The 25,187-nt window shown below is 36.6% G+C and overlaps 1 protein-coding gene across 7 annotated transcripts in view; it reads left to right on the top strand.

The window, feature by feature from the left end:
• Kansl1 (KAT8 regulatory NSL complex subunit 1) overlaps positions 1–25,187 on the top strand; it is a 163,597-nt gene that overhangs the window by 117,779 nt on the left and 20,631 nt on the right. For all 7 annotated transcript variants that reach the window (XM_074045823.1, XM_074045822.1, XM_074045817.1 and 4 more), the window contains 2 exons: positions 9,969–10,084; positions 10,799–10,994. In XM_074045823.1, coding sequence (XP_073901924.1) covers positions 9,969–10,084; positions 10,799–10,994 — 312 coding nt within the window. The remainder of the gene's footprint in view (positions 1–9,968; positions 10,085–10,798; positions 10,995–25,187) is intronic.

Below are 25,187 nucleotides of genomic sequence, written 5' to 3'. Positions count from 1 at the left end.
GAATAAGGCATAAGTTATGTTTATTATGGCTGTATCTGGATAAATATGGTTATAATGTATTATTGATTCTTATCATAAGATAGAAAACTTCTTTAAGCTGGATATGGTGGCACATGCTGGTAATCCCAGAACTGACACAGGAGGATGGCAAATTTGTAACCAACTGGTCACATAGTGAGACTCTGTCTCCAAAGAAAGACTGAAGAAAGGGAAGAAGAAAGAGTTGTTTACGCTCTTAAGTCTCCTCCTTTTTCCTCTCAGTATGCTCTAGATGTAATTTTGGGTCTCACTTTTCAAGTCAGTTGCTCATATTATTTCATTAGCTTGAGGATTTTTCACATAGAATTTTTTGCTTCCCTCTTTAATTCCTGGTACCTTCAAAGTATGGAGTGTGTTGGTTTTTTTGTTTGTTTAAATCAAATAGGGATGATTGTTTAAGCTAGTTTATATTATCTATGTGGACTTTTCTTTCTATTCAGTTTTGTGTGATTTGGATAGTAAATTATGTTAAATTTCTTAAATTGATTTTCTGTGGAGTACTATTGCTGTATGTAATTTTTTTAAATAATACTAATGCCGTCAGAGTACTAATGTGGCTCTATTGCATATATTCAACACCTTTGTGGTGTGAAGTGAGTATAATAGCAAAAGTTCTCAGTCCCCTTATCTGCATTCCCAAAATCCATAGATTTATGAGGAAAAAAGTATTTTCCTCCTTAAGTTCTGTATCAAACTCATTTAATGAAAAACTTGACCTAAAGTAATATTTATGAGTTCATATTTTTAATCTCATTGAGTATGAATATCTTAACCTTTTAAGCAGAAATATTAATATTAACATATTTGATTTTTGAGGCTTTTGTTTGTATGTGCAGTGAATTACTCATGAAAATGTTTCCCATAACATGTCGCCAAACATAGGGCTTTGTTCCTTTTTCCTTAGTGTTAATAAATAATAATTTAATCTGTGTAATATGCTTTTAACACTTTATACTTAGCTTAGTGAAAACTCTTGTTCTGAGCTCTACACCGTGTGTCCTAAAATCATGTATAAGTAGAACTAGGTATGTCCCCCTGAATGCTTTTATCTCCTCTGGCAGGCATATAATGTATAGCAGGAGGGAGGAATTCTTAGCTCTTCTAATGGAGATCAGGAAAGGTGGTTTCATAGAAAAGGATGTAACTGTTTTGACTATTGAAGGATGGTGTAGGGAGTTCTAGCAGGGAGGGTGCTGACACCTGGCTTAGGAAACTGTAAGTAACTTTTATATGAGGAGATAATAGATACTTGGGCTAATTCACAATTATTTTATATCTTAAGAAGTGTGAACCATATCTGTTGCTGACAGGAAACTGTAGATGATAAATTTATGTGTAAGTGAAATCTGTTTTATTAATGCTGAATAATTTTTTTCATTTGTTTTAAATACTTCTTGTGGTGACTGCATCTTTTTTTTTTTTAATTTTTATTTTACTCACGTGCATACAAAGTTTGGGTCATTTCTCCTCCCTTCCCTCACCCCCTCCCTTACCCCCCCGCCCCTCCCTCTTCCCCCCACCCCCTCACTACCCGGCAGAAACTATTTTGCCCTTATCTCTAATTTTGTCAAAGAGAGAGTATAAGCAATAATAGGAAGGACCAAGGGGTTTTGCTAGTTGAGATAAGGATAGCTATATAGGGAGTCGACTCGCATTGATTTCCTGTGCGTGTGTGTTACCTTCTAAGTTAATTCTTCTTGAACTAACCTTTTCTCTAGTTCCTGGTCCCCTTCTCCTATTGGCCTCAGTCGTTTTAAAGTATCTGGTTTAATTTCTCTACGTTGAGGGCAACAAATGCTATCTAGTTTTTTAGGTGTCTCACCTATCCTCATACCTCCCTTGTGTGCTCTTGCTTTTATCATGTGATCAAAGTCCAGTCCCCTTGTTTTTGCCCTTGATCTAATGTCCCCATATGGGGGAGAACATAGGATTTTTGGTCATCTGGGCCAGGCTAACCTTACTAAGAATGATGTTCTCCAATTCCATCCATTTACCAGCGAATGATAACATTTTGTTCTTCTTCATGGCTGCATAAAATTCCATTGTGTGTAGATATCACATTTTCTTGATGGGCATCTTGGCTGTTTCCATAAGTTGGCTGTTTTGAATAGTACTTCAATAAACATGGGTATGCAGGTGCCTCTGGAATAACCTGAGTCACATTCTTTTGGGTATATCCCCAAGAGTGGTATTGCTGGATCATATGGTAGATCAATGTTTAGCTTTTTAAGTAGCCTCCCAATTTTCTTCCAGAGTGGTTGTACTAGTTTACATTCCCACCAACAGTATAAGAGGGTTCCTTTTTCCCCACATCCTCGCCAACACTATTCTAACAGGGGTGAGGTGGAATCTTAGTGTGGTTTTAATTTGCATTTCCTTTATTGCTAGAGTTGGTGAGCATTTTTTCATGTATTTTTTTGGCCATTTGAATTTCTTCTTTTGAGAAAGTTCTGTTTAGTTCACTTGCCCATTTCTTTATTGGTTCATTAATTTTGAGAGAATTTAGTTTTTTAAGTTCCCTGTATGTTCTGGTTATCAGTCCTTTGTCTGATGTATAGCTGGCAGACATTTTCTCCCACTCTGTGGGTCGTCTCTTCAGTTTAGAGACCATTTCTTTTGTTGAGCAGAAGCTTTTTAGTTTTATGAAGTCCCATTTATCTATGCTGTCTCTTAGTTGCTGTGCTGCTGGGGTTCCATTGAGAAAGTTGTTGCCTATACCTATTAATTCCAGAGTATTTCCTACTCTTTCCTGTACCAACTTTAGAGTTTGGGGTCTGATATTAACCAGTTTTCCCAGCAGTTTTTGTTGAAGAGGCTGTCTTTTCTCCATCGTATATTTTTAGTGTCTTTGTCAAAGACAAGTTGGTTATAGTTCTGTGGCTTCATACCTGGGTCCTCTGTTCTGTTCCACTGGTGCCAGTACCATGCTGTTTTTATCGTTATTGCTTTGTAATATAGTTTGAAGTCGGGTATTGTGATACCTCCAACATTGTTCTTTTGACTGAGTATTTCCTTGGCTATTCGTGGCCTCTTCTTGTGTTTCCATATAAATTTAACGGTAGATTTTTCAATCTCTTTAATGACTGCATCTTTTTTTTGTTGACTAGGCTGGCACTTAACTCCTCACCTCAGCCATCCTCCTTCCTAAGCCTCTTGAGTAGCTGGGGATGCAGTTGCACGCCACTGTGTCCAGTACATTTTTCAAAAAATTATTTCAGACTTAAAAGTTTCAGGAATAGTCCAGAATCTCCATATGCCCTTTACCTGGTTTCTCCTGAAGTTTATGTTTTGCCATAGTGACTATCGCAAATTACCAAACCTTGAAATTAATATTGATAAAGTATAAGTTTTATTAGAATTCCACTAATTTTTTCCCTAGGGTACTTTTTTGTTTTCTAGAATCCCACATTGCATTTATTTGTCGTATCTCTTTCAATTGCGAGAGTTTCAGCCTGAAGGTTACTGTCTTTCATGGCCTTGACTCAAGATTAGTGGTCAGTTTTCTATAATGCTCCTCAAATTGGAGTTTCTAATTGTTTTTTTCTGTATTAGCAATAGTGCATTTTTTGTAAAAATCATGGAAGTGGTATTAGGCCCTTTTCAATGCATTGTATGAGAGTTAGTGATGATAGGTTGATTCACTTGTTTAAGGTACTACCTACCAGGTTTCTCCCTTATGAAGTTAGTGGTTTTCCATTGTAATGAATAACTATCCCATGGGGAGATACTATGCAGATATTCTGTTGCTCATTATACCTTTCACCTACGTGGCATTTTCCCCACGGTTACTGTGTTGGAATGGTGATTTGCTAGTCTTTACGTTTATTAATTGAAATTTTGTTAAGAAGACCTGTCTTCCCTACTTTCTCAGTTATTTCTATTAGAATAGATCTGTAGATACTAATTTTATTCTATGGGTCATAATCTATTACTAGTATTACATAGTTGTATCCACTCTGGGCATCTGGAGCTCCTTCAGATTGTGTCCTGTGACCTTTCAAAATGCCATCTCACTTTTTGAGTATTCACTTTTCTGACACCAGATGATGTTCCAAGTTCATTTTGTGGTTTGCCTGCTCAGGCCCTGGCTTTATTTTTTTGGAGAACAGTGTTTGTAAACCAAGATCTGGGTGGAGTTAGGCTGATTGCTGCTGTGTCTGGCTCCAGAATTTTCAAAGCTAGGAAGCTTATGTGTATATGCTCATATATCCATGCACACACACCTATTTTTATTTTATTACCTATTCATCTGTAGATATTAAAAAACATGAACAGAATGTGGTGGAACACACCTGTAATCCCAGCACTCTGGAGACTGAGGCCGTAGGACTGATAGTTTCAGGCCAGCCAGCACTACCTGGGGTGATTCTGTCTCAAACAGAGTTCAGCTGGGGGCGTGGCTCAAGTGATAGATCACTTTCCGGGTAAAGAAGAGTCCGTGAATTCAAATCCCAGTACTCCCAAAACAGTGAGTCCAATACAATAGCCTTCTTCCTTCTTTATTCATAATTACTTGTTCATTACTGTACCCATGTAAAATAATTTCATAATTCCCTCTCATGCTTTGTGAGTAATAAATTTACTAACTAGAATTCAGTGTTTGTGTGCACAATGTTAGCTCTGTAACATATAGTCAAAGAGCACTGTTTTCTGAAATTAGATCTTTTCTTTCCCCACACCTCTCAGTGTGGTTGATAAGTTGTATTATAATAGATTTGATTCATTTGTAACTATGATGTTTCAATTCACGTCCACCCACCCTCAAACAAAAGTTGATTGTTCTTTAGTCGTGAATAGAATGTTTCTAAAATACATAACAGAAAGGTTATCTGTTACCCTGTTTCGGTTTTTTCCCTTCATTTCATCCCGTTCTCATTTACCCACTGTAGATAGGTAATTTCATTAGTTTTTGGATTATCCTTGCTGTGTTTTTTTATGCAAAAAAAAATAAGCAGACACATAAACATTTTTTTAGTTGATGGTACTGGTGTCTGAACTCGGGTCCTCACGCTTGCTATGCAGGCACTCTACCACTTGAGCCACTCTGCCATCTCAGGCCTTATTGTTTTACCCATACTCATCCCACTGTACAGAAATGATGGGAAAAACAACTGAACTATTAAGTAAAGAATTAATGCTTTCTCAGAAGAAAGGCATGCTAAAAATGTAAGCTATTGCTGTTTTTAAACACTTTCAGATAACATTTTTTTACCATTGGTGTGGCAGAAATAACTTTTATTTTCCTTGAATTTCTGCAGTCTCCAGGAATGTTGAGTAGTGTTCTTGCCTGACAACATTTTGAGAATAGAGAGTAAAGGGGTATAGATACTAGCTAGGAAATAACCTGACCTTACAATATTTAATGTTAACTAATTAAGCTTTTTAAAGTAAATTGTGTTGCAGATAAATAACTTAAGTAGGAAGAATGTACAAGACAGTTTTTGTTAATCGCCATCTTTTAGATTCTAGGTATATGTTTTCAGCAGTGTTGGTGAGTATAAATCTGAACTTTAGGTCCATTGGACTTGTAACAGCATTGTGCTGTTTGAAATTTTAAAAATATGTGTAGGAATTTTCTTTTATTATTGACCTACAGACATAAGAAATTGACACACATGGCCCTATTTTAGATATGCAGAAGCTGAATCCAGGTGAGAAGTTTGGTGAAAGTTGAATTCCTGTCACTCAGAAAGCCTTTTCATTTTGGTAATTTTTGGCAGAGGGAATATCTAGCTAAAACTGAACTATTAAAGTTTTTAGCCAAACAAATGTGAAATACTTAAATGGTCTTTTAAGCAGATCTGATAGGCATTGATTTAATGATTAAAGTAAAAATGCACACACCTTGCAGATAAGAATCTAAATTTTTTTTTGTGCCTTTTTCCTTTTACTCACCTATCTTTTGGTAAAACAAATCTAGACACTATTTCTTAGACCCCCCAGAAAAATATACTCCCATAAAATCCTCTCAGTTTAATCTGGTTTTTCTTCAAGGGCTATTTGACACACTTGGTAGTCTGGCTAAGAGGGTGGAATAACAAAATCAGAAAGATAACTGCTTTATGAATAAAATTTGAATCTCACTGCTGCATTAATCTTTTTATGCTGTACACCTTGCTCTTTCAACCAGGAAAAAAAAAAGAAAGAAAAAAATAACAGTTCAGCAGCCCTCGTTTTTGTGACACTAAGATTACTCTAAAAGATAATCCTCTGGGTCCCTGATTTGGAGAGAAAGGGATTATAGAAGCATTCTGTCTACCACCTTAGCTCTTGTGCTTTCTTTTTTCTGGCTGTGGAATACACAAACTCTTGGAGTATATTTGAACAACAAATAAAATTCATATGAAAGCTTCTGTAATTACACATATTCTCTGGTGGGGGAATCTCAGGTTCTTTCATCCTTTTTAGTTTCCTATTGGAAGTATTTAAGATATTTTAGTCATGCCTTGGGTTTTTATTGATGGTGGACCACTGCAGTAGTGATTATCAAATCCTAAGTTATATGTGGACTTGACAGTTTTTGCAGTGTTAATGTATTTACAGACTTGTAGACTTCGGGATAAGGAGTGTTCACTTTGTCTTAAGGCAATGTGAATTTATTTACAAAACTGAATGAAATGACATGTTTCTGAGTCTTATTTTTCTCTTCCTATATGTAACACTGTGATTGGGATTAATATTTTAAATCATTTGCATTTGACAATCAGTGAACCTACTTGCTCACATGCCCTGCCCTTGAATCTCAGACTGATGACAGGATTTCCCAAGAACTCTAAGCAGATCTTGAGCCCCTCCATCAGCCCTGTTTTGTGTTGGATATTTTCAGGATGGTCTTAACAACCATTTCCCCAGACTGGGTTTGAGTGGAGATCCTCTTGATCTCTACCTCCTGAGTAGCTGGGATTACAAGCATGAGCCACTGGTGCCTGGCTTAATATTCTTCATCTCTGTATCCTTCTGTATTCTTTACAGTATTTCTGTGTTACATAATATTTTCCTGTTGTCTTAGGTTTTGAATTACCCCATAAAGTTTTAGGTTCCTTTATGAAAATATAATTCACATTGAATATCCATAGCTTAAAGTCAAGTGCGATGGCTCACAGCTGTAATCCTAGCTACTCTGAAGGCAGACATTGGGAGGATCGAGGTTCAAGGCCAGCCTTAACAAAATAGTCCACTAGACCCCATCTCAGTCAATAAAAGCTAGGCATGGTGGCACACATCTGTCATCTTGGCTATGCACAAAGTGTGATTGTGGTCCAGGCAGGCCCAGGCATAAACAGGAAACCCTATTTGAAAAAATGCCTAAACCCAAAAGGCCTGCGGGTAGAGTTCCTGCCTAGGAAGCACAGGGCTGTGAGTTCAAGTCTCAGTAACACACCCTCAAAGAAAATATTGATAGTTTGGGCTGCTAACGTGAATGTCCTTGCCCAGCATGAAAGAGGCCTTGGCTTTGATCTCTCACGCAGCCAAAAGAGAAAGAGATCAATAACATGTAATTACATTCACCTGTACACATGAAAAATAAAGCAAGCTGTTTAGCACTAATTAGCTGTAAATGGTGAGATTACCTGTGATTTTTACTTAATTCTTCTTTAAAAAGATAAATTTGTTTTGAAATGAGATTTTAAGAGTGGTGATATTTTATTCTCACACATGTTTTTGCAGTAAATCCTTTCTATTCCCTAACAAAAGTATACTTATTCAAGTGCAGAGTCAATCCATTACTTAACATTGGTGCCTTGTAGAACATGTAGATAAATAGATCAGGGACAGGATTTAGTATAAAGGGTGTGTGTGTATTTGTTGGGTTTTTTTTTTGTTGTTGTTGTTGTTTTTTTTTTTTTTTTTTGAGACCATGTCTCTCTCTGTTTCCCCCATTGGCCTCCTTTTGCCTCAGCCTTCCAAGTGCTGGGATTATAGGCATGTATGTGAAATTAACAGACATTCCTCATTTGGGCATATACAAGCAAAAAGTAGGTAGTTACATTAGTTTTGAGTTGAAAGGAACCTCATCTAACATAGAGCTGCTGCAATCTAGAAAAGCTACAACATGCCTGAAGCCACAAGTCTGATGGTTACTATCAACCTGAACCTTAACTTATTTTTATTTTCTGGTCTTTTGTCATACTGTAGGTAATACTTGTTCAGGCTTTTAAGGTTCCTCTTGAGTAGTAAATCCTCACTAACATTCAAAAGATTATTTTGATTTATCTATTTTTTAATGCAAAAATATTAAGTAACTAAAGAAATTTCAGCATAGTTGTGTTACAGCACTTTTCATTAGCTGTATGTATATATTTTGACTCACCACAACTACATTTAAAATATTTTGAGTTTATTCTTATTTTCCTGTTTTGTGTGTGTGTTTTGCTGGAGCTTGATCCCTGTCTTGCACATGCTAGACAGGGTAAACAGGCACTCTACCACTGATACACATCTTTAGCCCTCAAATTTTTTTTTCCCAAAATAATTCGTATATTTCTGCATAAGGGGAGCAGAAATATCCTTTATTTCCATTTGGTATGCCACAATGTATAACTGCCTCAGATGTTGAGCAGTTAGGTTATTGGTTACCATTGATCAATGTCATTACCATTGCCCAGCTTTGTGAATAAGATTTTTAAGTACACATTTGCTGAGTTATTCTTTTAGGATAGATTTTTAAGATTGGTTAACATATTTTATCAGAAGATGAATATCTTTATAGCTGTCAGTACTAATAATCATTTTCTTTCCAAGGAAGATCAATGTAGAGTGCAGGACAATGAGTCTGTGTACCAAATTTACCATAATTTTGACAGCATTGACTAATAAGATATTTGTGATACCTTAATTAACATACAGCAGTTAACATTTTCTCAATGTTCACTCAGATTGTATATAAACTTCCTGATTATATACTTTAAGGTGGCTTCTTTTTTTTTTGAATAGTTTTATGGAATCTCTTAGTTATATTTACAATCTGTTGTACTTTCTTTTGCTTGTCTACTACTGTCAGGTCTGCAGATCCTTTGGTGTTTTTACTTAGAAGTATGGAGATCAAAAGACGTTCATTGATACTGAAATAGAATTTCAGCCACAAAAATACTGGCCTTAAGATATATTGGTAGCAGTTACAGGAAGAACTTCAGTACATCTTAAAGCCAGTTTGAGTGTAAGGAGACAAAAGACCACAGCCTTTCTGTGGTATTTCATCAACCCCAGAAACCATCAGATAGACTCTTTGCAGCTTCATTTCCTATACCTCAGAGACAGCATATACTCTGCACTCACATCTGTCCCCTCTAGCCTAGTAAATACATAATTTGTCTTGAATACTGAAATTCAAGCTTTTCCATATTCTTACACATCTTCTTTATCCCATTTTATATTCTAAATATGCATTTGATTTGTAAAAAGACAGTAGCCTACCATGTGCATAGGTTTGATTCTGAGTACAAGTTAGTATAAGTATCACATTTGAGATTTTAATTTTTTAACCAAATTTTATGTATTTTAATGTGTGTGTATATTTTTAAACAAAATACAGTTTTTGAAAAACAAGTTTCTGTCATACACCCAGCAGATATTAATTACATTTAAATTTCCTTTTAGTTGTCTTAATACTGATATGACTATAACCTTTTTGACCCTTAGTGGAAGGCTAATGCTACTATGTAATTGTTTTCCTAAAATTCTGTTCCATAGAATTGTTGAGATCATTTCCCTGTTAGTAGACTTTTACTGGTGTTTGTCTATTAGGGTTCCTGTTTTCCTCCAAAGCAAAAGTTAATTCTTTTTCCTCAATCATGTAAGTTTTGTTTTGTTTTTCCAGTTAGTCAGAAATTTTAGGTGCTTCAGATAAATGTAGTGATACTGCTTTTCAGGCAAGTGTGTTGTTGGGTAAATGTTAATGTGTTTTTTTATTTTTTCTTCCTCTTACTCAGATTGAGTCGGTTTCTCTGCCATTGGAAAACCATGGTGCCCCTGTTGGTCATATTTCAGAGTCACTATCTACCAAATCATGTGGCACACTGAGACCTGTCAATGGAGTTGTTAGCACGTAAGTTTTATTCCTTCCAGCTCTTACACGTAGTAAGCTTTTAAGAGGTGAGCCTGGAGTTCTTAGTTGTCTCCATCCAGGACTGACCATGGTTTAAAGAAGCAGAAACCTTATCGTTCATTAGCATTTTGTGTGGAGAAAAAAAGTCCTACAGTTATTATGAATTATTATTACTGCTCCTAATCTTGAGGAAATCCTCAAAAAACTTCACATAAGCGTCTGTAACTTAGAGCAGATTAGCTCTTAAAGTCCATGTTTGTAAATCCTGTATGATATATGAAGTTTCCTAGAATCCCTATACAAGTGGATATGTACATATCCCTAGAATTCGAGGCTCACAGGCGTACTGATTTTTAGGCAGTTAAAATCATTTGCAGAGTTCATCATTTTCTTACCAGTTGCAAATTTCTGTACTTTGCTTTGGTCATATTTCTGTTGTAAAAAGAAGACATAATCACAAGAACTTGCATTTACTTACTGACCTTTGCATTTTTCAGACACAATAGCAAGAATGTGCACCAAGAAGCTTATGAATAAGGGCACAGCACTCACACTTAGATTAGTGTACATTTCTTTCTGAGGTGACTTGCTTCTGTGATAGAGTGCTTGATTATGTCTGAACACTTGCAAGTAGACAAGGTTGAGGCAGTATTAGAGGCCTTAGTTTCCTGTGTCTTCTGAGAAAAGAATCTTCTTCCTTCCCTTTGTGTGTAGTCTTCAGCCTGTATTGTCAGACCATGTTCCATGTGACAGCTCTGATGCTGAGGAACAATTACATAAAAAGCAACGACTGAATCTAGTTTCTTCATCATCTGATGGTACCTGTGTAGCAGCCCGAACACGTCCTGTATTGAGCTGCAAGAAACGAAGGCTTGTTCGACCGAACAGCATCGTTCCTCTTTCCAAGAAGGTCAGTACCAGTGTGGCTTGGCCATTGTCAAAACTGTGAGCCAGGTGCTCAAATAGAGGAATCAGTCTCTTGTTTAACTTAATGTTTTCAAAACCAAAGTTTCCAGGGTACTTTACAAAATACTATATTCCTAGGCCCTGATTCTTAGATATTCTAATTTAGTTGCTCTGGAGTTGGGGCTAAATTTTTTTGTTTGTTTGTTTATTTAAATTTTAAAAAAATTAATTTTTTTTTGAACAGGTGACTTTGTAGCAGGTTTAGAAACTACTGGCTAGACCTTTATAATAGAAATGGGAGAGACTAAAAGTTTCAGTGTTGCTAATAAACACTTTGAAGGAGTGAGTACTTTCTCGCCTGAACTGTTTTCACTGAAAATGGAATGCCTTGCCTTAAGACAAATCTCCAAATGTAATAGCGTATTTCTGTAATCCCTGAATTTGGGAAGCTGAGGCAGGAGGATCATAAGTTCATAGCCAGCCTGGGCTACATGCTACATCGTGAGACCTTGTCTCAAAAGACAAATAAATCGTAATACTTTCTTCATTTTAGCTAGGCACTGGTGGTTCCCGCCTGTAATCTTAGCTACTCTGGAGGCAGAGATCAGGAAGATCGTGGTTTGAGGCCAGCATAAGCAAAAAGTGAGACCCTGTCTCAAATATACCCAACAACAACAAAAAAAAGGGCTGATAGAGTAGCTCAAGTGGTAGATTGTCTGCCTAGCAAGCAGTACTGCCAAAGTAAAAAATACAAATAATAATGAAATTAATAGTAATACTAAAATAAAATAGCAGAGTGGCTCAAGTGGTAGAGTGCCTGCCTAGCAAGCATGAGGCCCTGAGTTCAAACCCCAATGCTGTCAAAAGAAAAAAAAAAAACACAAAACATCAAACAAAAATAGACAAAAATCCTCATGAAATGATATAATTGGTAGAAACAGAAAAAAGTCAATAAATGAACTATGTAGTATGTCCTACAGCATTAAATACTGGGGTGAAAATTTCAGCAGAGGGGAATAGAGAGTGCTGGGGAGCTCATATAAAGAAGAGAGCTGAGGATTACACCTTGATACCCCAAACCTTAGTGGTACGACAGATGAGAAAAGGACTGAAAAGGAGTGACCAAGAAAGCAGAGAAATCAAGAGAATATGGAATGGGTAAGGCAAAAGAAGGAAGATTCCAGAAGGAAGGGACATTTATGTCAGATGCTGTGGGTTAGTCAAGTAAGATGAAAACTGACAGGGCCAGAATTATTGTATACCTTTGTGAGCAGTTTTGGTAGATGGAGGAGGGTGAAATCCTCCTTGGAGTGGTTTCAAGAAATTATGGGACTGAAAGAATTGAGGGAACTGTTGTTGAAAATGTTTTCAAAGACTGTTGTTATAAAGGAGAGTAAAATGTGTTTGAAGAAGTTGCTTTAACATACTTGCTGATAATTGGTGAGATGAATGAGGAGACAGTTGCTAGAATCATTAATAGTTGGACAGTGAGTTTTCAGTGCTGGCGTGCTTTATTCTAGTATGCAGTTGTACAATATAACTTTGTCATGATCTTATTAAAGGATAATATTGAGAGAATTGACTTGCCAGACATTACTCCTTTTCTGTCATTTCCTAGACTCTACATGAAATACAAAAGTACCAGAAATAAAATAAGAATAGGGGTTTTTTGTTTTTTATTTATTTATTTTTTTTTTTTTTTTGTGGCATGGGAGATTGAACCCCGTTGCTAGGAAAGTGCATCTTCAGCCAAAAATAAGCTATTTGGCAGAATGTTCATATTGACATTTGAGTTTCTCAGTTTTTTACTAGTCATATAAATCTCAATGATTTTTTGAAGGATTAAAATGTTAAAAGGCAAGAAAATAGTGTATTACTGTCAAGTGTAGAGAAGTAGCTTTTTGTCATGTTCCTTGATGTTTTTTTAAGACAGTACTAAAACATACATACACAATCTCATGAAATTGTCATAATGAAACCTATTACTTTGTATAATTAATACTTTAAAACAAAAACAAAAAACCTCATGGGCAGTTTGCCTGCCACTAGGATGTATTATAAAATTTTTCTTAAGATAGTATAGCCTCCTAGATTTTTTGTTTGTTTTGTTTTGTTTTGGTAGTACTGGGGTTTGAACTCAGGGCCTCATACTTGCTAGGCAGGCACTCTACCACTTAAGCCAATTAAGCAATCCTTTTTTGTGTTGGGTATTTTCAAGGTAGGGTGTGGAAAACTATTTGCAATCCTCCCTGTCTCTGCTTCATGAGCAACTAGGATTACAGACATGAACCACTGCTGCCTGGCTTCCTAGATTCTTGTATCTGTGAAAAACCAAACCTTCCCATGCCTAAAAACAAATAATACCGTGGGGGGGGGGGGGTTTTGCTGGGATTTGAGCTCAGGATTAGGCAAGTACTCTATCACTTGAGCCAAATAGGATCTCATGGTTTTTTTGTTCAGACGTGCCACCACACCCGATAGGAGTTTCACTAACTTTCCCAGGGTGACAGTCATGAGCCACTTTGTTCAGCCACATAAGCAGTTTTGAAGGTACATAAAAATCATCAAAAAAAAAAAAAAAAAAAAACCTGAGGCAAGGGGTATGCATAAAACTATAGACCCTTTGGCTCCAATGCTAGTGTCTAAAACAGAACCATCCTGGCACATGTAAAAGTAAGGTGCATCAAAAATAAGACACTGAAATAAATTAAGAGGTAAATAAACCTTTTGCTGCATTGAGCAGAAATGCTGGGGTTCTGCCAAAATTGGAGACAAACGCCATTCCCTTTATCTTGTTCATTTGCTGTGCGGCACATGGCTCCTTGCTTATACTCTAAGTAGTATCTGCTAATGAGCAAGTATCTTACCTCATGTTGAGGTGCTAGGTTTGCTAGGCAAAATAATTCAACAAAGATTTGTAAGTACTCACTGTGTTCCAGTGTTATTCAGGGCAGCCAGGTTTCATTGGTGAATAAATCAAAGTCCTTGCTTTCATGGATCTTACTTTTGAATGGCAGAGATGGATAGTAAAATTTTAACATATAAATGATCTGATACTGATCTTTGATGGTGAGTTCACATTTGTTGCATTCTACTTTCTGAATAAAAGATACTCTTGGAATTGTATTTCTGGGTTGGTTCAGTTACCTTTGTAATTGGTCACATCCCCCTTACAGAAAGGATGCTCCTATATTTATTTAGCAAAATATAGAATGTAAGAAAAAATGTTTAATGTCAGTATTAATAGTTCACCTATATTTAAAACCAGTTGCTGTTCATTTATTTATTGGCAATATTGAGGTTTGAACTCAACTTTGCACTTGTTAAACAAGTGCTCTACCATTTGAGCCATACCCCCAGCCACAGTTGTTATTTTTTTGTTTGGTTGTTTTTTTTTTTTTTTTTTTTTTTTTTTTTTGGGTGGAACTGGGGTGTGAACTCAGGGCTTTGCACTTGCAAAGAGGTGCTCTACTTTATCAGTATTAGAACAAAAGGTTCAGTAAGGTAAACTTGTTGGAAGTAAGCAGCAATGAGACCTACTGGTTTTTAAAAAAGAAAAAACAAAAACAAACCTCCAAACTGTTGATTGGACTTTTAACCTCTAGATTTTAAATTTTGACAGGGGAGTATCATGAACTATTTTCTTGAAAGATAAATCTGGAAATAGTTTATGTTGGGCATAGATGGGCACAAAAGAGCCTGGGGATAGAAAGAGAGACTAACAGTAGTAGTAATTCTGTAGGAAACAATGGTCTAAAGGCTCTGATACTCTGAAGATTCAATAGATTTTTAAACCTAGTCCTGAGGAATAATCACTAGGGTAAGGTAAGTGAATATAAGATGTGGGAGGACAGGGGTTTTGAAAAAAGAATGATGTCATCTTCTTGGAAATGGGTAAAGCTCATGGAGAATATGGGCTTCTTTCCTATAGCACAATTTCATTGTAATAGTAGGACAAGTAATTATAAGTTTGCCTCTTGCTATTTATTGTGTATTTCATACCTTTAGGTATTTAGTATGGTAGGTTTTAGTAATTTAAGTCAGATCAGAGACAGTCAGTTGGAATTTTAAAAGTATATGTGGTATTATGTTCATTTCCTGGACTTGTATTTCTGTGAAATGAATGTTATTGACCTAAACAATAGTTCTCAAGATCAGCAAAATTTGTAAAATAAATTTAGCACCAGTGTAGGGTTGCATGCTATTTTTTCAGGTAATTTCATAATAAATCATGTACAAATACTATTTTAAGAAGGAAAGAAAAAGACGCTGCTGGGTATTGAGGGAGGAGAGGGAGGGGGTTGGAGGAGGGAGAGAAATGACCCAAACATTGTATGCACGTTATGAATAAAAAAAAAAAAGAAAGAAAAAGACGATGTGGCTCATTAGTGGAGCACTAGCAGAGAGAAAGGAAAGAATATAGTTTTATTAGTAATTAGTGTATTATGATTCTAAGTTTTTCTTTGGGCCATTGGAATCTTGCATATAGTCTGGCAAAAGTGTTTGGAAATGAATGGTTGAAAAGGCAGGTTTTCTTTGTACTAACAGTATCTAATAGAAAAAAACAATGCTAGTGGTTATTACTAACATTCCTTATAAATTTTGGATTGCACTTAATAGCATTTCTTCAAGTGGCACTTCCTAACAAGTTGACAATGTTATGATATGATTTTAGTATTTTGTAGTCTGTGTTTGAGTACAGTTGTATCACAGAAGGATTGCACTTTGTTACATTTTAAGGTTAGCTTACGTAGAATTTCTCAGGCTTAAATTTGTCTTCTCTTTTTTCATAGATCCATTCTTGGCATTTATTTTCTGTTTTTTGTTTCAAAATAATAAAAGCATTTACTTAAATTTTCCTTTGAGTTTAACTTTGGATGGCATTCCCCAGCCTTTGATGTGTGAAGTATTCTTATTACTATTAGTTTGTAAGTTGCCTTTAAGTTTTGAATTCTTTTCTCAGAAGTTAGCAGTTGAGTCTTTAGTATTTTTGGTCAAAATGATAGTTACATAGTTTCTGCTTGTATTTCTGGTTCGTACTGTTTATATTTTGAATTTTTGATTGGTGTCCAATAGAATATATTTTTATGTAATTCTATCCTCTTAGTGATTTATAGCATTAAACTGTCCCAGAAGCCGTAAATTCTACATTTTTTAAATAATTAATGTAATAATGTATGCAGGTACATTTTTTAAAAAATTTTTTTTCATCCACTTACTTTCAGCATTTTGTTTATCATATGGAACATTGTGAAAGCAGATTTGGATTTTTTTTCCCCCTGAAAGTCTTGGTTTTTTAATGGAGATTTAAAAATAGACAATGTCTTTTAATTTTTTTCAGTGTTGAACCAGATAAGCAATTGTTACTTAGACTTACTTTCATTAACTGGTTGACAGTGTTTATAGCTTTATATTTCTATTTTAGTAGTATTGGGGCTCGAACTTAGGGCATCATGATTGCAAACAAGCACTCTACCACCTGAGTCATTCCTCCTCATTTACTGAGTTCTTAATGTAGTTTTTCTAATGTAGTTTTTCAGTCGCTAGAGCCTTCGTTTGTGAGCAACAATTAAAGCAGTAGGGTCAATTTATTAAGTTCTTAGCTTATAATCTTTTCCCCTTAACTCTTGTCTACTGTTTGTAGGAGTGGGGTTTTTTGGGGGGCAAGGTGGTTGCTGTTGTTTGAAACTAGGTCTCACTTTGTAGCCCAGGTTGGCCTAGAACTTTTGATCCTCCTGCCTTAGTTTACAGAGTGCTGGGATTGCAGGTGAGCTCCATCACACCTGACTACATTGTTTTAAGTCTCTCTCAACATACATTTTGGTGGGGAGTAGGTGGTGCTGGAGTTTGAACTCTGGGCCTTCCATTTGATAGGCAAGTGCTCTACCACTTGAGCCACATACCCACACCCTTTTTGCTTTAGTTATTTTTAAATAGGATCTCATGTTTTTGGCCTGCGTGGAACTGCAGGCCTATTGAGGCCTCCCCCATAGCTGGGGTGACAAGCACACACACCCTACCTTTCTTGTTTGAGATGAAGTCTTGCTGACTTTTTACCTGAGCTGGCCTCAAACTACAGTCCTGATTTCCACTTCCCAAGTAGCTGTGATTACAGGTGTGTATCACCATACCCAGTTTGAAGGTAAAGTTCATACTTAGTTACATAAACCAGCACTTTTGCCATTCTTTGAGAGGTAGACCTGGTACTGAAGTTTTAACTTGGCCTTCTGCTTGCTAGGTAGACACTTTGCCATTTCCCAGCATGTTTTGCCATTTTTGTTTATGGTTGCTGCTTTGGACCCCACTGAATTCTTAGTTTATTTTGCTTCTTGCTAAATACTTCCAATTATGGTCTATGAATTGTAAAGTCAATCTATATATTAAAAATGAACCGAATTGTGTTTTGTGAGTATATACATGTTTGTATATATCACATATTTATATATTGTCAATTTTCAGTGCTTTATTTGCCTTTTGAGCTCTGTTGCCAAAAGTTCTGTATCAAGTCTGTCTTTCCTTAGGTTATCTGTATCTTCCTGTTGTTAACTAAAGTCCTTTAACCTCCTGTTTGTGTTTTTATATTTTGGAATTTTAAGGAATGTATTTAGATGTATGAATTTGTTCTTAAAGTCATGGCATACACACTCATTCTGGGAGTTCTTGTGTTTTTTGAATTTGAAAGTTTTTCTAGTTTTATTTCTTTAAAATCTCTTAGCGTCTTTTTTTCTCTCTCAATGTTTTTTTTTTGCTTGTTGTGGTCTTTTCAGTCTCTCTTCCTTATTTCTTAATGTTTTTGATACTTTGCATTTCCATTTCTTTGACCTGCTCTGTTTTACTCTGCAGTTCCTTTGTCTGCTCTTTTCCTTGTACTTCCCAGGTTTTGCTCTAGATGTCTTGCTGTTATTAATCTGTCAGATGGGTTTTTACTTCAGTATGAGCTTTTCATTCATAGTTTGTATGTGGTTACTTCTAGAAGCATCTTTTCTTCTGTCTTTAAAACAGTTTTAATGTACTTGTTTTCAAATTGCTTTCAAGTTCTATTTCCTAGTTCACCTGGGAGAATAATGGTTCAAGGCAAACCCAGACAAAAAAGCTAGTGAGACCCCCCCATCTCAACAAACAAGCCGGACATAGCACTGTACTTACTTCTGTAGTCCCAGTTATACAGGATATGTAGGTAGGAAGATCTTGGTCTGAGGCCAACCTGTAAAAAGTGTGAGACTGCCTAAAAACTAAAGCATAAAGGGTTGGGGATGCCGCTAAAGTGATAGAGTGAGTGCTTGCCTAGCAAGAGCATGGGCCTGAGTTAAAAATTCTTGTACTGGGCTCTGTGTTTGAAGACCCTATATCGAAATAGAAAGATGATTGAAGCAGTAATATCATCTCAAGTTGTTGTGGGTGGCTATCTCTCACTATTAATGTTTTCCATATTGTCTAGATTGGTAACTTTTTTGTGTGGGGGGTGGGGACTGGGACTTGAACCCAGGGCTTCCTGTTGCAAAACAGGCATGCTACCACTTGAGCCACACTTCCAGTTCATTTTTTTCTGTTGGTTTTGGAGATGGGATCTTATGTAAGTTTCCCTAATCTCCTTTTCCTTCCAATTTAAACATTGTTATGATGTGCTTAGATTAGATGTGGTTTTCTTCCTGCTTTGAGTTTTGTAGAGCTTTCTTAAATTTATGGTTTTGTATTTTTAACCAGTTTTCACACAGGCTGTCCATTTTCTCTTCAGATATTGCTCTTGTTCTCTTTCCCTCTCTTGTAAGGCTCTGATTACAAGTATATTAGACATTATCGTTTTGCCCTGTATGCCTTTTACATTCTACTGTGTATTTTTTTTTTTCCTCTCCTGTTCCTTAGTTTATGTAATTCCTACTAACCAGTCTACCAGTTCAATTATCACACTCTTCTGTTGTATCTGCATCACATTTATCTTTTGAGTTTTTTGTTTTTTGTTGAGACAGGGTCCCGCTGTGTAGCCCAGGCTGGTCTTGAACTTCAGATGCTCCTGCCTCCACTTCCTGAATGCTAGTATCGCAGGCATGTGCCACCACGCTGCCAGACTCCTCATTTGAGTTCTTGTGGTTCCATTTGATTCTGTTTTTAGATGTTTAAATCCTTACCTGTCAACTCCAAAATCTGGAGTACTGGAAGCTCTGTGTTTATTTTGTATTATGTTTTCATTCAGTGTTGGGCAATTGTATATTTTAAAAATTGTAGGGGCTCTGATGGTGTTTTTCTCCCAAGAGGCTTTACCTTCTTACCCTGCCAGTCATATATAGTAGGGGCTGGAAACTTTAATTCAGTTGAGGACTAAGCTGAGTTATGACTGGGTTAGAGTTTTGGAATGACTGTGTCCATCTTTGGTTCTTTCTAGGAGATAATTTTATTTCCTACCCCCACTTTAAGCTAGTCTGATATGCTGACAAGTGCCCTTCCTTCTTAGGATATTCTAAACTCTTGGTTCTCATCTCACTAAAGTGAGACTGACAGGCTGAGATTATAGCTCAGTGATGGAGTCCTTGCCCAGCATGCAGAGGCCAAGGGTTCCATCCCTACCATCCTGGATGCATGGATGGATGAAGACTCTGCTTTTTAGAGACTTTCTACTTAGCTTCTTAACATCCTACCATTCACACCTTTACAATTCGCCTTATGAGAGTGTGAGCACCTGATTATGAAACTACTCTTAATTTCCTGTCTTCTCTTTGCCTTGGAAATTTGGCATTTCCAGTCTCTAATGTCCCTTCAGCCCTATGAAAACATCAAAAGCTCTGCTCTTCTTTCCCAGATGTGGCTCTTACAAAGGCACCTTACTATAAACGTCTTTTTCCTGAATTAACTAATATCCCCAAGTATATTTACTTCTGTGGTCCTCTGCTTTGTGGCTGCTCAGTATTGCTGTTACTTTATCATTTTTCTGATATCTTGAGTTGTGAGGTTTTGCTGGTGTTTTCTTTTTTAAATTCAGGTTTTTTCTGGTGATTCTCAGTGAGAGTGTTAGCTTGCTGTAAGCTCTCCATCATATCCCTTTTCCTTGTTATTTTTTACCGAGAATACTGGGTTATTTAAGTTTTCTGTGGCCTGCATAAAAGGGAAAAAAAGCTCTATCCTTGTTATGTTATTTTCTCACCTCTTGGCCTATCTAGTTATTTTTACTAGGTGCTGCACATTTAATTTTACTTGGTTGTAACATGTAAGTTGTTTATCTTAGTTTAAAGAGCCTTGGTCTTACCTGGCACTGTGGCTCATTCTTATAATCCCAGGTAGTGGGGAGGCTGAAGCAGAGGATTGCAAATTTGAGGCTGGCCTTGGCAACTTAGTGAGGCCCTATCTAAAAAATAAAGGTAAGGGCCAGGCATGGCTCACTTCTGTAATCCTAGCTACTCATGAGGCAGAGATCAGAGGACTGTGCCCAGGCAAATAGTTTGAGAGACCCTATCTCAAAAAAAAGAAACTCTTCACAAAAAAGGGGTGGTGGAGTGATGCAAGGTGTAGTCCCTGAGTTCAAATCCTAGTATTACAAAATAAATAAATATTTTAAAATAGAATAAAACAATAAAAAGGGATGGGAATGTAACTGAAGACCTGTGTTTAATCCTTAGTACCACAAAAATAGAAACTTTGTTTTGTTGGCGTATAAATTACTTGGCCTTTGTTAGGACAGGTAAAGAGAAGTATTCTGTTACCTTCTGGAGTCTTTTCTTGAATGTTCCATGCCACTTTGGTCATAGTTCCAAACCTCCCATCCTGTATTAGCTTCAGACCATTCACCTCACAGTTCTACAGTTGCTTGTTGCCTGTTGCCTGTCCTGTGCGTGTGCTTCTTAACATTTACCAAAAAGGGACCTTGTGAGTACTGTGGAGCTCTTTTTCTGTATAACTTCCTTCTCTCGAGAATGCTACCTTGCAGTCTTACTAGCACAGTCTCTAAGCACTGGTTTCTGAGTTTGTTTCTTCTGCTTAAGAAACCATCATTGTCTGCTTGGAATCCCTGTCCCTGGTCTGAAATCTAGGTTGTGCTTCCTATAGGAAAACCAGGGCCATCTTAGAGGGCTACCATCGTTTCCCATTCATACAGTATGTGTTATCCCTGTTTCTAACTCAGGACTGGAAGGTAAATCTGATCACTGTTACTTCATTATGGCCAGAAGCAGAAGCCCTGCAGTGTCATTTTCTTTTTTCAAAATTTTATTAGTAAAAGATGTAGCGGAATTAGACATTTTGTAGTAAACCCGTATGGTGACTACTTACCACCTAGAGTTTAACCATTGACACTTTGCTTCATCTTATTGTTCATTTTTTTGTCCATTTTAAAATCTACCTTGTTTTTAATGCATTTAAAAATCAGTGGTATTCCTGTTTACCCTGCATTTCCTGAAAACCAGTAGTTATATTTTGGGACTTGAACAAACCCAGGTTTGAGTTTTTGCAAAAAAATGCAAGACAGCCTGTACTTACATAAGATGTGTAGTGTCTTACCTTGCTTTTTATGTGATCAGCCACTGGTATTCATTGCTCTGATCCACTATTTCATTATGAGGTAAAAAACAGTGATACCTTCTTATATAATTTCTGTTTTGCTTATTAGCTAGATTATATGTCTATAAAGATATAGGTGTCCTCTTCAACTATTCATACTTTTTTTTACCCTAAAGTGCAGTTTGTAAAGATAAAAAAGTATGACATGTGTTTTCCCCAATTTTCAAAATAATGGTAGTTTCCTACCATCTTCCAAAGGCAGTCTGTCATTGGTGGTGGGTAAGCATATGATTATGACGTCCTTAATTCGAGTGTTTTGGGGATATTTCAAGCCATTTTAGTCATTCTTTTTGATGCTCAAACAGTCTTATCTTTGTGTCTTGAAAGCCTCTTCAGGCTTTCCCCTGAGTCCTTTTAATCTCTTTCCCTTTACTGTAGTAATCATTAAGAGCTTTCTTATTTCTCACCATTAACATTTAATGGGAGCTTGTGCTTTCAGTTTTTCTAGGAGGGATGGCCATAATTTGAATCCCATGATTTTTCAACAGTTTTACCTTTTCTGGAGAGATGTGCAATGTCTGTAGTCAGTTTTGGTTGTCAAAAAGGGAAAATGAGTGGTCTGTGCATTGTGGGTAGAGATGAGATGGTGGCTAGATAACTAGAGTGCACAGGACAGCTCCCAGACCAAAATCATCTAGCCCCAAATGCCATCTGTTGGTGAACCATGTCATATACAAATTTTTCTATCATTGGTATAGTGTTTGGTTTTTTTTGTTGTTGTTGTGCTGTGGATTGACCCAGAACCTTGCACTTGCTAGACAAATGCTCCATCACTAAGCTAACCCTCTAGCTCTTTATGTAGTCTTGTTATTGTTTTTGTAATTTTTTGGTATTTTCAGGCAGGGTTTTACTATATAGCCTAGGCAGGCCTTGAAGTCACTTTGTAGTTCCAGGCTGGTCTCAAACTTCCTGCCTCTGCCTCCTGAGTGCTAGGATTACAAGCATGCAATACCATACCCATTTTTATAGTGTCTTAACAGTTGTTTATGAAATCATTATTACCTTTCCCCATAGTTCCTTAAAATTGACATTCTTAAACAGGCAAATAAATTTGAAGAGTCATGATTCATCAAAAGTCATACAGGTAACAAGAAACTAGAATTTGAAATGGAAGCTTTTGATGATAAATATTCTGCCATTCTCCCTTTAAGTAAAAATAGCTGTACTTAAATGATTCTATAAAAGTAACAAAGTCAAGATCCTAGGACACTGAAAGTTGAGTGCCTAGCCTTAGAATATTGTTCTAGGTGATTTTATCCTCAAAACAATCCTCTTGAGTAGTCTGCTATTACTATGGGTGAAAACACTAGAAATTTCTCTATGGTCTCACAACTACTAGGAAGTCACAATCAAGGTTCAAACCCCAGGCAGTCTGGCTACATAACCTGTACTTTTTATCACTATGTATTGCCGCACAATATATATAATTTGTTTTTATATTGAAATTTTTAATCTATTTGGAATTTATTTTGGTAATGAACCAGGAATAAAATTTTAATTTTTATAGTGTTGGGAATCAAACCCAGGGTCTCATGTATGCTAGACGAGTGCTCTACCACTGAGCTGTATCCTCAGTCTGTAAGAGCAGAATAATTACCACACCCCTCACATCCTTACATTTTTCCTTGTAATTGTGTTTTGAAGATTATTTGTTTAAATCCCTTTGCCTCTTCTCCCTGCCCCCCACCAAACCTATTGAGTTTGAGTCTAGATTAATTTGTAAAGTATTACTATTTTTAACCTTTGAGCTTACATTTCTTGTCAAACTTATTTCAGTGTGTTTTTGTTGTTAAAGTAAAGGCTTTTTTTTTTTTAACTTACACATTTCTAAGTAAGAGTTATTTTTTAAAATGTGACATTTGGGCTGGATGCCATTGGCTGATGCCATTGGCTAATGCCTGTAATCCTAGCTCCTCAGGAGGCAGAGATCAGGAGGATCTCTGTTCAAAGCCAGCCCTGGGCAATTAGTTCAGGATATCCTATTTCAAAAATCCTTTCACAAAACAGGCTGGCAGGGTGGCTCCAGCAGTGAGCACCTGCCTAGCAAGCATGAAGCTATGAGTTAGAATCTCAGTGCTGCCAAAAATAGAAGAGAATTGATCATAGAGCTAATTCATAAAGAACAACCTACAAAAGTCCAAGATAGGGAAGTTTTCCTGCCATACTGGAGAAATGTAGCAAGCAGAATAAATAGTAGACTAAGCTTAATGAGTAGCTGGAAATAACAGGAAATGAAGTCAGAAAGAGGGTGGAGGTGACAGGTGGTACTAAGGCCTTATGTGAACCAACTTAAGAACTTTGATTTTTAAGGGATGGTACTATAGTAGATTGGTAGAGCTCTTGCCTAGCATATACCAAGGTCCTGGGCTCCATCTCTTGTACTATAGCTGTGGCCTTTATTTCTTATAAGATGATGAGTCACTTGGAAGTTTATAAGTACAACATTGGCTTATCTGAGGTTTAAAAACAAGATTATACTGACGCCTTGATTAGTTGAAAGAAGGGAACAGGTAGAAAGACCAGTTAAGAGGCTATTGACGAAACCTATCTGGGAAGAGATTGTCACTTGGACCAGGATAATTGCAGTTGAAGGGAAATGAGACAGTCAGATTCTGGATACTTTTAGAAGGGTAAGCCAAAAAGTGGGGTGGCGGGGGGTGAGGGGGGAGGTGTTCATTACCCAGGGTGTACCATTACCCAGTAATGAGCTGGGTGCCAGTGGCTCACAACTGTAATCCTAGCTACTAAGGAGGATCATGGTTCAAAGCCGGCCTGGGCGAATAGTTCCTTGAGACCCTATCTCAAAAAAATCCTTCTAAAAAAAGGGCTGGTGGAGTGGCTCAAGGTGTAGGTCCTGAATTCAAGCCCCAGTACCAGCAAAACAACAACAAAAACCCACAAGCATTATTAGATAATGAGTATGATAAAAAGAAGGGAGTTTAGGATGAGTACATGGATTTCCTACTGAGCAGCTAGAATGTGTATGCACATATGCTTTGCTGGGTTTTTTTGTAACTATTACCTTTCTAATTTATTTATACAGCAGCATTTTAACTAAATAGAAACCTATTTTTTAATCTTGTCAGAGACTTCACCAAGGAAACAGACTAGTTTGAACCCCTACTCTTTTTACAGCATGTGTGTTGTATTTGCTAACTCGATAGGATATAAAAATATGAAACATGTAATTAAACATTATATACAGTGTAATAATGCATATATTACAGTGTATGTGCATTATATATGCAGTATAAAAAGTGAGAGCTCTCCGTAACCACCCTCCCCTGTAATAGCCATATCAGTAGCTTAGTGCACATTCTTCTAGCTTTCTTCTGTTTGTGTATTACAAATTTTTATTTGGGTAATATTACTATATCAAGACATTCTATTTTTTTTTAACTTTGGTATTTCTCAACGTTAGCTTATAGAAACTTACATAATTGAATGTTCACAGGCAGGTATAGCCAATTTTTCACTTAACTAGTGGTTTTTTTTTGTTTTTTGTTTTTTTGAGTTTTATGTATTTGGTTTTGTTCTTTTTTTCTACCTTTTTTTTTTCTCTTTAGGCCAATCTCATATCTTATTTAGTCAGTTGGCCTGTTCCTATTACATGATGTGAGCATGGGGGACAAAGAAAAGGAATTCCCAAATA

The sequence above is a fragment of the Castor canadensis genome, chromosome 11 (assembly GCF_047511655.1).
Source record: "Castor canadensis chromosome 11, mCasCan1.hap1v2, whole genome shotgun sequence".
Classification (NCBI taxonomy): domain Eukaryota; kingdom Metazoa; phylum Chordata; class Mammalia; order Rodentia; family Castoridae; genus Castor; species Castor canadensis.
This window is presented reverse-complemented; position numbering and strand designations above follow the sequence as displayed.